The sequence below is a fragment of the Mus pahari genome, chromosome 14, assembly GCF_900095145.1.
Source record: "Mus pahari chromosome 14, PAHARI_EIJ_v1.1, whole genome shotgun sequence".
Lineage (NCBI taxonomy): Eukaryota > Metazoa > Chordata > Mammalia > Rodentia > Muridae > Mus > Mus pahari.
This window is the reverse complement of record NC_034603.1, coordinates 4,380,349-4,393,039: the sequence shown is the minus strand read 5'-3', so window position 1 is coordinate 4,393,039 and position 12,691 is coordinate 4,380,349. Positions and strand designations below refer to the sequence as shown.

The following is a 12,691-nucleotide window of genomic DNA, read 5'->3' as shown; positions in this document are numbered from 1 at the left end:
CCCCCCCCCCCTCAGCTTTGTCAAACTAGTCTGATGTACTTGCTGGATCTGCAGCCCAGAAACTTGATGGGCAGTTCATTCCTACATGACTTGCACTGCTTTACATCCTGGGACAATCTGTCCAGGGACACGGGAGTTTAGGGTGTGAAGGTCTACAATGTGGAGAACCAGAGGAAGTCATTTCTTTCTAAAGTGTCCTTCAAGCCAAAGCCATGTGTTTCCCACCCACCGCTTAGTTCCTTTGGTCCCATGTCTCCTACCCTTTTGGAGATCTGGCTGGACCACGTGGTCCATAAACTTATATTTTGGCTCCTCCTCACGGTGCCAGGGAGGCAGATCCTGGAACCTCTTCTTTACTGGAAATGCTTTTTTCCTTCCTCCCTCCATGGACCAAGTGTAGTGAGCCTGAACTCATAACTCTTTTGCTTCAGCTCAAGCCCTGGAATTAAAGGTATCCACCTCCTTGTCTGGCTTGGAGGTGATTTTTTTTAAAAATACATTTACATCCAAATCTGTTTGTACTCAATGCTGAAACCTTGTCATTCTGAGACCCAGGAACCTTTAGAGACATCTGACCAGGGAGAATCTTCCTTCCCTCCACATGTACTTAGCTGTGTGAAGCAGGGCAGAGTCATTTACCTCTCTGAGAGTTGACATTCTCCCAGGCTCATAGGGTACTCAGGGGCAATTCTTGATCACAACAGAAATTATGATGGTCATAGAGTAGATATGACTCATCTGCACACACATGTGTACACGCCATGCACACACAAACACACACGACCATAGCACACGAGTATAGATGTACCAGCTACCTGATCAGTAACCAGGGATGACCCTCCTTCATCAAAAACATCTTCTAAAATAAGCTAAGTTCTTTTCTTTCTTTCTCCATATCAGAGTTCAGTTATCTTTTTCAAACATTTAAGCGCCAATGACCAGAATGAAATAAATGCAGATAAATAAGCCCAGAGCTTAAAACTTCCTTTAAATGAAATAAACATTTCCCCCTCATCTTATCTTGCCGGAGAGTCACACTACAGATTGGTCATGCTCATCGCTAATGGCGTCTCCCCACCCATGCCCTTCTTACGGTCACATGCCCGTGGGCAGCTATCTCAGCTTTCACAGTAGAGTTTGCCTTGGGAAGGTTTGGTTATTCTTAGTCCATCTCCATAAGTACATCAATTTCTTTCTTACTTTCAAGTCATGACTCATGCTGGGGTCAGGGTCCTGGACTGTATCAGGCAGGCTTATGTGCACTGGCCCTGGCGTTCTGTGCCAACTCTGCCTCTCTGGTTACAAGAATGCCTTGGAGAGGTGAGATAGATAGAATGCACAGAGGCTTTGGTGTCTGTATGACAGGTATAAAGTCCAAAGACGTCTCCAGGGCATGGCTTAACACTTCCAGTCTATAAGAACAGTCCCAGGGATGCAAAAGAGTAAACAGTTCTTACTCACAGCAGCTGCAGGGACACCAGCCCATCAAACAGTCCTTTGGGAATCTCTGTGATCTTGTTCCCATAGAGTACCCTGGAAAGAAGCAGATGACAGGGGTCGGCAGGATGTAAGGGGGGGGTCAGTTCTGGGGGCAAGATCTCAGGCCACCCGCCTTCCTGGTCGGCCACGTTCATCGCATCCTCTTACGGCTGAGAGAGAGACAGGCAGCTCATCTTGTGCTGTGGGGGGTTGGGGGGGGAATGCTGTGCTGGAGGTGGGGTACAGCAGGCTCCATCCTGCTGCATCCCAGCCCAGTCCATCACCCCCACAAGGAAGAAGCAGCCCTTTGTGGTACCTCCTGAGCTGCGAGTGAGCGTGACTCGAGCTCCACAGTAAATAAGCAGTGTGGGAGGCCAGCCTGTGTCTTCAATGGGCATTGATTAGTCTGAGCCAGCCTATAGAATGTTTCCTTTTAATATCCCACTGCATCCTAGGAATTCCTGAGCTGAGTTTGTTTTACATCATCCATCGAGACTGCGGGGCTTTGGGCATGTGGAGGTATCTCCAGATGGCGCAGGCATTGCTGAGTGGAGGCCTGGCTCAGTGGGGAGGCCGAGGAGTTTCACTGTCTCAGTTGATGGCAGCTTCCACTCTCCACGCGCCTGTCCTATCCTTTCAGATCTAAGAAGGAAGGAACTCAAGATTTTTGTTTTTTCATTTCATCATTCAGACTCACAGTGTCCTCTACACTGGTGCTCGCCATTTCTGCTATTTCTGCCTTAATGTTTGGCGACCTGAGAAGCCTGGGAAAGACCAGCTCCCAGCAGATCTCTAACCCTAGAATGGAGACTCTCTGGGCTTCTCTCTCATCTCATGGCAGATTTTTTTTTTTTTCTGTCTGAGGGGTCCAGCCTCCTCTTTGATCAGGAAACAGATATAAAGAGGGCTTGGTTCCCTTCTGTTAGAACCCCTTCTCTGGTCTATGTCCATGCAATTATTTAGTTCTCATTCAGGTCACGGATCTAGGCTGACGGTCATTTGAGGAGGCAAAATTTTAGGAGGACTGAATGGCAAACTCGTGAAACAGGCCTGTCTCCGCCACTTCCAGAAGCCGCTGGGAGTGAAGAGTGAGTTCTCCATCAGCCTGCGGGTGTGTTTCATTAATGCTCCAACAAATTAATGACTAAATAGAAGTCAGCATGATGGCGCGGGCTCACATTTGTAATTCATATTAATGTCCCACTGCTCACTGTGCCAAATGTAGTAATGCCACTGCCTGCTCCTCTCGATGGATGTCAGCGCTTCCAGAGTGGCAGAAGCTGCTGGGTGTGAGTGTGAGTGCTGGGGTGCTGGGGTGCTAGGGTGCTGTGGAAACTGGGGTGGTGGGATGCGGGGGATGTGGGAGATGCTGGGGATGCGGGGGCTGGGGGATGCTGGAGATGCTGGGGATGCGGGAGATGCTGGGGATGTGGGGGCTGGGGGGATGCGGGGGATGCTGGGGATGCGGGGGCTGGGGGGATGCGGGGGATGGTGGGATGCTGGGGATACTGGAGATGCTGGGGGTGCTGGGGTAGGGGTCCTCATACAAGTCATCACTCCTTAGCATGGAATATCCTCAAGCCGGCTGGGTCAGCCACCTGCCTGTGCATCAGCCTCAAAGGTGCTGGCCTGCTGGTGAGTGGCTTCCCACCTTGGTCTTGAATCTTTATTCCCTTCACAAGCCTTTCATGTCTGAGCCCAAGCAGCCATCCCTCTGGAGATGGCTCCTAAATGTTTTAGTTAAGATTCCCAACCATCTATTTTTCTCAGTTGGCTTCTCCTGAGCACTTACTGTTATGTTATGTTCCTTATACATTTATTTAGGCTTAGTTTATTATTATCATTTCATCATTTTATATGTATGAGTGGCTTGCCTGTTTGAGTGTCTGTTCACCGTGTGTGCCTGCCCCTGGTGCCTGCTGAGGCCCGAGGAGCACGCCAGATCCCCGAGACCAGAATCACGGTGTGTAGTGAGCGGTCAGATAGGTGCTGGGAACTGAACCCTGGTCCTCTAGAAGCGTAGCCAGTGCTCTTCCCCGCAGAGGCATCTCTCCAGCCCCTCCAGGTTCAGCTTTTAGGTTCTTCCTTTAGCTCTTGTGAATGTTTCCATGTTACAGGGCATGCCCATGGCTGGGTCTCTAGAGTGTAGAAAGAGCAAGGTCTAGTACAGTGAGCGTCCACTGAATGAATATCTGAACAGGCCTGGGGTAAAGGCTCTCCACACCCCTTTACCCCACACTGTCAGTGCCATGAGCCCTGAGAGCTGGTCACATTCTTAATGCCTCCAACCCTGCTGCTCCCTTACCCAGCAGGCATCTGCTAAATGGAGGATGGATAAACAAGAGCTCAGGTGCTTCCCTTAATGCTTAGGAACTCCTCCAGACTCACTATCGGTATGCTGATTTCCAGTCTCACAATTCCTTCTGCAAGACAAGAATATTCCCCCTATCACGAGACAGTTCCCAAATCTTGACTAAAGGAGAGCAGACAACAAGGAGAATGGAAAGGTTGGGCAGGGGCCCTCTCTGCTCTCCTCTACTCTGTGACACTCATCACAATAAGCAGACACTAATCTCACGCACCGCCCTGTCTTTGATATCCCAGCCAGATGTTCTATTCGATAAATGAAACTAATTTACTCAGCAGGCAGCAGACACCAGCTGAATCAGGGACTTCCTGTCCTCGGCCCCTGCTCAGTGGGATGGGAGGCTAGGCGCATCTCGTAACCTGCATGCTCATAAACTAGGCAAGCAGGCTGTGAAGAGGCAAACACAGAGAGCATGCCTGTGAGCACCCCCCTATTTTCTGGGGTGTTGGAGGGAACAGGGCACAGGAAGACATAAATACATCAGTTGATGAAGCTGTCACTGTATCGGATGCTACACTTTCCACATTGTATCGAGAGGGCTCCACAGCATGGAGATCGGAAGAGAAATTCTGCCCAAACACACTGGGCTCAAATCCTATCTCCCACACTCATTAGTGTGTTTTTAGATAAGTGGTTTTTTTTCATTTAAATTAGCATGCCATTTCTTGTTCCTTCCTCCTGTGATGTGGGCCAGTATTCAGTTTATAGGGGTGGCATGTCAGGGGCAGGTTTGCTCCCCTGAGTGGATGTGTGAAGGCCAGAAGCTCAATCAGTGAAATTCCTCTATTGCTTTTCATTTTCCTTTGGAGACAGGGCCTGTCAGTGAACCTGGAGCTCCAAGGTTCAGCAAGCCTGAGTGACCAATGAGCTCCTGAGATCCAGCCCTGCCCCTTGCCCCTGTCCCTGCCCCCTGCCCACTGCCCCCTAGTGCTCTGCTTGTATGTGGATGCTGGAGATGCTGCCTCAGCTTGAGCTTGTGCAGCAGGTACTGTATTCCCTTAATCGTTTCTTTAATCACCATGTGCCCGATACAGTGTGAGGTGTCAGGGTTACAGATGGGAACAAAAACAGTGAAGTAGGTCCCAGGGTCTATGTTTTTGTGAGGATTCGCCCAGTAAGACTCCTACCAAGAGTACCTGGTCACCATCAGCCCTTGGTAAGTGCTGTCAATTATTGTCATTACTGTGATATGTCAATTATTGAGTCTGTCAGGCAAGGAGGGGATCTTCGTTCTGCCTGAGGAAACATGCAGAGAAGACTCAAGTGGCTGCCCACCCCTGAGTGAGCCACTGAGGCACTGAGGACAAACCCCACACCTTCTGGGAGTCTAGTGGCTCTTGGTGGGTGAGGTGGGTTTGTTTGTTTGTTTGTTTGTTTGTTTTTTCCTATCTCAGCACTGGGCTAAATAAGGGTTTTAAAAACCCAAGAAAGTACAGGAGATGAGATGGGGTGGATCTTTTCTAAACAATGACCGCAAGGTTGGAAATAGCAAGAGAATCAGAAAAAGGAAATACTGTCCTCCCTGGACAGGCCAAGGACGCTGGGGGTCGGGGGGGTGGAGGAGGTGAGCCATGGCCCTCATCTCAGACATACATTACCATTCTCTCTACCCTGTCTCCCCTGAGACAGCACTGTGCAGCATGAGGTGGGAGGGGGAGCGAGGTGAGAGTCAAAGATGCATTCGAATGAGAAGCCAATAACTGGGAAAGCTGCCGGGCACTTAATCAATAAAAATAATGCATGTGAGTTGTAGAAATATTCCCCAAGATCAATTTCCCCCGAAGAAATATTTGTTTCTTTTACCAGATTGCCACAAGTGTGTAAGGCAACAGAAAGCCTTGATAAACACCTCCTGAAAAAAATACGGATGCGCCTCCCTCCCCTGCCCCACTTACAGCGACGTGAGTGATTTCAGGCCCTGGAAGGCATCTGGAGCAATGTCCGATATCTGATTCTTGCTGATGTCTCTGAAAACATTAATGGGAAAAGTCTGAGAACATGGCTCACAGGTGTGATAACGCTCTTCCTGAAGTATGCACCCCACAGTTCTGCCATTCAAAACTGGCACAGATTAACTGATCAGTCAAGCAATTTATTTACTTATAGCACAGGGGGCAGTGCCCAAAGAACACCTCTCCTACTGCCCTGGGTAATATATACCGCCTTTGTATATCTTCCTGGGCAAAACTAAGAAATGCCCACTTAAGTCTTGCCTGGCTCAGAAGGATATGAATATGTTGGTCACGACTGGTTAGGTGTAAAGGCACATCCAGAAGCTGTGTATTCTGGGCGTCCTGATGCCCTGTGATCCCAACACTCTGGGGGCTAAGGCAGGAGAACTGGCAGCTGGAGGCCAGCCTGAGCTACATAGTGACATGTTTCAACAAAACAAAACGAATAAAACCTGACCAAACCCTAACCAACCTCCCCCAAAGCAAACAAAAACAACAAAAACAAGCAACAGCAATAATAATAATAAAAAAAAATGAACCCCAAACCAAAAGCAACCTCAAACGAGGGCTTGGTCTTGGGTGCTGTTATCAAGTATTTAACAGAGCAGGCAAAGCTCCATGGGTCCCGCGCACCCCAAGGCCAGGTCAGGCGTCTTCTGCATCACTTTCTCGTTGTGTACCGAAGTAGTGACTATGGTCCTGAAAGACCCGTGGCATTTCATGTCCCCATCGTTTCTCATTCCTGATCTGCAGGAGTCTCTGAGCAAGGATCTTGCATCCCCTCAGCCTTGTGATACAAGCACATCACAAGGCTCTCAGAGAACACCTTGGAGATGTGGTCTTGTCACTGGCTGGGGATGCTCCTCACTTGGGAACAAGCCCAGAGAGATAGCACATCCAGAGTTTAAGAGGGCTACCGTCTGTTAGAAAAATCTTCCAAACACAGCGCACCTGATGGCTAGTCTGGCCTCACAGGGGCAGGGGCAGTGGCTAGCCTGGCCTTGAAAGCTCTAGGCAGTGGCTTAGCTTGGTCTGGAGTTGTAGGTGCAATAGCTAGTCTGGTCTGGCAGGTGCAGGGAGCCCTCTGCTGTATACATTCAGCATCCCAGGGAGAGCTCATCCACAGGTCCCTGCTGATGGCCTTTGTGGAGGGGGACTGATGGCCCTTGTGGAGGGGGACTGCTTTGTCTCAGAGTTATTAGCTCAGGGCTGGCCTTTGGGCCCCTGTCACTGGCAGGAGAGATGCACCAATTTCCTGTGACAAGAAACCTCTCCAGTTCCTTTCGCTCAACAAAATAAATCAATGGGTCCTTGCTTTTGTGTGGGAGAAGGAGGGCTGAGGGTTTCACAGGCCAACAAGGAGGAGACAAGTGGATACTGAGGGGAAAAAAGCACATCTGAGAAGATTGGTAAATGACGGTCTCTGGGGTGGCCAAACACCCAGCTGCCCAGCCTCTTAAACTCCCACAAAAGGAGTAGCTTTGTCCTGCCTCCCTCCTATGCCTCACAGCCTAGAAAAAGGCCACACTCCCCTCTCTCCTGATCCCGCAGCCTGTGAGTTGAAAGCCATTTCCCAGGTGAAGGCTCCTTCTGCGCAGCTGTCTGGTTTATCCCTTTAGCTGATCGCCTCAAACAAATCCAGATTGTGCTGGCAAACTCGCCAGCTTACACTGGGCTTTTCTTCAGTGCTCCCTTTTTGTGTAAGGGTCTTAACAAGCAGGTCCCCTGGATTATCCTAATCTTGCTCACCCTCAGGGTGGCTCCCTGGTGAAGCGCTTCAAAACAATCCACAGGGTCTGCTCACATGAGAGAGGAGGCCCATTTTGACTCTTTCCTCCTGTGGGATGTCCACTCATGGTGCTCAGATCTCTAGCAGATAGGAAGTCCTTCAGCCACTGGGAAAGATCTCTGCCTCGGCTGTGTGGCAGACAGACTGGAGTTCTAGTTCACAATGAGAACTTCGGGGCTCAAACCTCTTTGGGCAGTAACATGAGGTGAGGTATCTTCTGGTTTGGAAGTGATGGGTGATGGGAGCCAGAAAAGGGATTGTTTGGTAGGAATAGACACTGTGGATGATCACTAGGGTTCCCCACCCCCACCCCCAGTTTTTATTGTATACATTAATGTATTTGTAATGTTTTGGAATATGTGCTCACTGTGGAATGGCTAAATCAAGCTATTTGGCACATTCAAACCCCAGGAAATCATGGAGTATGTCTTGCGAGGACACTTAAAAGCTACCCTCAGAAAATTTCATTGCATTGTTAATAACTACAGCCATCATGGTATAGGATACATCTTTTGAGCATCTTCCTCCTGCCCAGCTGAGATTCTGTACCATTGGACCGACATCTCTGGCACCAGCATTCCATCTCCACTCTGGTCCTTAGATGGTCGTCCTACCTATTTCTTCTCTGAGGTGGAAATTTAGATTCATGGATATGATAATCAGTCTTCACCACCAACCTGACTGGATCTGGACACACCTCTAGTTGAGTCAAGAAAGGATGAACTTCAAAGGGGAAGGTGGACCTGAATATGGGTGGCACCATTCAATAGGCTGGGGTCCCTGATTGAATAAAGGGGAAAAGGAGAAAGCCAGCAGAGGGCTAGCATTCATCACTCTCTGCTTCATGACTACTGACTCAAATGGCCATCTTCTGCCCCTACATCCATGTCTTTCCCACCAAGATGGTCTGTATCCCTTTTAGTTAATTATGTGTGTGTGTGTGTGTGTGTGTGTGTGTGTGTGTGTGTGTGTGTGGTGTTTTGATTGCATCTGTGTCTGCACACCATGGATTTGCAGAGGCCAGAAGAAGGTGTCAGATTCCCTGCAACTGTAGTTGAAGATGGTTCCTGGTCTCACAGGTGCTGGGAATCTAACTCAGGACCTCTGGAAGAGAAGCCAGTGTTCATAACTGCTAAGCCATCTCTCCAGTACCTGTATCCTTTCAAACCGGGAACCAGAATGAACCCCTGTCCTGAAGAAAAGTCAGGTATGTGATGTCTAAGTGAGCCTGTGTAGAACTTACAGGAAGTAAGTGTGCAGGAAGAATCAGCCACTCTGGGAGGTCAAGGACCCCAAGCTGCTAAGGAGCTGCCATATGCATTTGGGTAAAGAGTGGACAACTCTTATCTTCAGACCTTTAATTTAGCTCAAGGCTGTTCTTGATGTCACTGTGCTGGTCACAGAGCAGTCAGTCTTGGCTGAGGCTCAAACCCCAGGGTCGGATTTGTCAATCTGAGTGTTAGGAGCACCAGAAAACCATCAATTTGTATATTTACTAAATCTATAAGAAACGTGCATGCAGGAGACCCCTAGTCACACTACCGATGTTTCAGAATCTAGTCAGAGGCACATTTAGTCCCATGGAGCTATGACTAAGAGGAAACGGCTTTTCCAGGCTGCCTCTGAGGAGGAAAAGTCCAGTATGTGTAAGGGATAGGGCGGGGTACGGAGTAAGATACTAGGAAATCTTACAACCTATGCATCCAAGTGAAAGAATTCGTTTGTTTGTGAGATATAGTCTGACCACGCTTTCAGGTTGGCCTCAAGTTCACCATCCGTAGGCTTCAACCTCCCGAGTTAGGATCATAGGCCTGTGCACACACTTGGCCTCGAAGAACTCTTGAAGTACAATTTTAGCAGTACAGCACAAAATTGCCCTCTGGTGTGAACTATCAGCACGTTAACTCTATAAAACCAGGAAAGGGGTCTCCAGTACCCCATCTCTACATTGATAGCTCCCGGGCAGTGTTTATTTTACTATTGCGATGATCATTACATGATTATTGTGATGGATAGGAGTAGAGCTAATGATTCATGGATAATTCAATGTTTTAAAGTGAGACCAGGACGGGTTCAGTCACAAGAAGGGAGGGATTTCCTCCTGTTAAATATTAAGTATAAACTATTCATGGTCACCTAGGAGGAAGTCATTATTAGGGCCTCAAATCAATTCTCATCTGACTCAACTGAGCCCACACCATTAAACAGCAGTCTGTATTTTTGAAGCTCTATCGGTCAAGAAAGTTTAACTGGATTCCTTCCCCTCCTACCACACCTTTGCGGGGCATCATAATAAACATCAGCAGCGTCAGAAGTGCTCAAAAATTAAATTCACTCTCCAGGCCCTGACTGATAAGGTCTTATGAATTTTGAATGTGCCGATCGTGGTAACTCCAAGAGCATGGAGACAGGACAGTAAAACACAGTCAAGCTCTAAATTACCTAGACTTCACAAAAAAATTAGAGCAGTAGCTTAAATCATGCAGGAGCTATAGGTTGAGGGCAGTAACTGAACTTGTCATTTTTCACCAAAATTACTATCTGGCTGCATAGTCAAGCTGGGCTTTAAACAGGAATTTGGGGGTACACAGAGAGTGAGAGGGAGAAGCATGGATACCAGGAGATTAATGACCTGAGATTTTAAATATTAAGGGCTATATTTATACAGCTCCTCCAGAGAGGATTCTGTCAAGGGGAGAGAGGAGCTTGAGCTCTGAGCTGCCTCACTTCCACTTTTGGAATTACACCGAGAGAAAAATCTTGGGTGCTTTGGCTGTTCAGGGAGATAGGAGAGGAGGTTGGCCTCCCGAGATCTGAGGGTGAGCCTCCTGAGGCCACTGTTTCATGCACATTTGTTTTTTTAACGGGAAAGGAATCAGGAGACCCTCTCTCCCAGTCCAGGGAAATCAGCAAACAGGCCTGGCACACAAGGAAAACCAGGATGGGGTCCATGCACGTTTCTCAGTCTCCGGGGGAACGGGAACAGCAGGCTGTGTACCTGGTGAGGCTAATGGTTCCCAACATGGAGAGAGGAAAAGAGATCTCCTGCTAGAATTGTAAGCTTTGTGATGGGTCATTCCCCAAATCCAATTTGCCTCCTTTCAAATACTTCCGGGTTGAGTAACTCACAGAGAAGGTTCACAGTTATGTGACTGATATAATCATGTGATTCCCCATGGCAGGGCAGATACAAGAGTATAGTCTCAGGTTGCCATGGTAGGGAAATGCAGTCGGGGGTGGGGTGCCAGTAACTGTAGTTTTGGCAGTGTTGGGCTTGACCATGGATCAACTCAGATGACTATGATTTTAAACCATATGCCCATATGTTGGGCACAAACTCCAGGACTAGCTTAGAAGGGAAAGCCTTTACTGTGGTTTCAAGTGCTCATGTGACCTAGCCTTTACCTGTCCCTCCTCACAAGCTTTACTCCTAACCCTCCCTTGATTATTCCTCCTCATTGGCTTTGAACTACCATGCCCAGTTTCCATGCCTTTCGTTTGCCCCTACTGTTGCTTAAGACAGCTTATCAGTTTCTAATACTTATTTCCTTATGGTCTGTGCTCTCCCAACTCAAGTAGAGCCTCCATGAAGGGAACTTCCATTTTTGTTCATGGCTCCATCCAGATTCTGGCATACAGCAACCATTCACTTAAGTATTAATTATATATGAGTGTATGCATGGTTGCAGGGCTGTTAGTGATGGAGGTACAGGAGGATGTGAAGCCACTATCATATGACTGTTGATATCATCAAAGCCAAGGACATTAAAGTTGGCTAATATGGCTGTGGGGGTGGGGCAGCTCCCGTGCTTCTCTCACAAGGATGATTTCAGTTTTCTCTGGTCAGAGAGGTTCTTAGCTCTGCATACCGAAGTTCACAAACCTTGCCAGGGGTAAATAACACTTTCTCACAATCTCAGACCAGCCTAGACTTGTCTGAGGGGAGTGGATACGATCTATCAATTTCGCGATACATATGGAGTACACACTGTTAAAGCCTTCTACCCAACCACCCTCCCATGGAAACAGTCTGACAAATTCTTCCCAAGGGAAACTCACATTCGCTTCAGTTTTTTGTACTGGGTGAAGGCTCCTGCAGGAATAGATTTGATGGAGTTCTGTTCTAGGCGTCTGGAGAAGAGAGCAGAGGAGAATCAGTTAATCAACCGCCTATCAACAAGGGACCACTGGGGGCCTTGGGGACAAAGCACAAGGGCACAGGGCACATGTCCTGGTTGTGGGAGGCAGGACAAACACCGAAATAGTCACAGCGTTCAGCTTTTGGCCTATAGAGCATCATGCAAGGGTCCAAGAGCTACTGGAGAGAGCTAGGAGGACTTTCCTCAAGCTTCGATGCTTGCTATCATCACTGTGGCAGCGGTGTGCTTCTGAGAATGTTGCAGGAAGCAACTAGAACAGAGGGTTGAGAAAAAGTGCACATCATGAAGAGAAAGAAGAGAGAGATGGACCACAGGGCAGCTGTGTTTCCCTGCCACGGAATCATGACACTCTATAGGTGACATCCCAACCACACAGCTAATGGGCAGAACTGGCAGCAGCTGACTTCATTCGGCTGTTTCAATATTGTGGAGAAACAGCCTTAAAGTCTTTAGGCTTCCAGTCTGACACTCCTCAAACCCACTGCCTGAGACCCGAAGTCTCAGGTCCCAGGCTGGACCCCTGAGAAGCTGCTGGAAAGTGTACCGCATACTTTATATGAACTTTCTCGAATGCTTCCACTCTTAGGACTCTGGGAAGAATAAGATGGTGCAGGCCCAGAGCCCAGAACTTCCTGGGGAGAGAAGGGGTGAAGGAGACTGGGAGAGCTTTTCCAGTCTTATTATGTCATCTCTCAAATGCCTTCCTACCACTAAGGACCGGCGTATTGGGAAACAGGCATAAGCAGCAGGTGGGACACTCTATTACAGATGATGAATGATATCCGAGCCCAGGCTGAGGACTTCGAATCCCATCCCCATCCATCTCCTTTTTCCTGAAGGTGCAAATCTTTTCATCAACTCCTCATTTGGTGTGGTTGCTCCCTAAACCCTCAGCTGAGAACACACACACACACACACACACACACACACACACACACACACA

General features: G+C 48.4%; 1 protein-coding gene across 1 annotated transcript in view; it reads right to left on the bottom strand.

The window, feature by feature from the left end:
* Slit3 (slit guidance ligand 3) overlaps positions 1–12,691 on the bottom strand; it is a 582,461-nt gene that overhangs the window by 102,370 nt on the left and 467,400 nt on the right. Inside the window, exons 10-12 of the mRNA XM_021213834.2 lie at positions 11,648–11,719; positions 5,743–5,814; positions 1,462–1,533 (exon numbers count right to left, since the gene is read on the bottom strand). Coding sequence (XP_021069493.1) covers positions 1,462–1,533; positions 5,743–5,814; positions 11,648–11,719 — 216 coding nt within the window. The remainder of the gene's footprint in view (positions 1–1,461; positions 1,534–5,742; positions 5,815–11,647; positions 11,720–12,691) is intronic.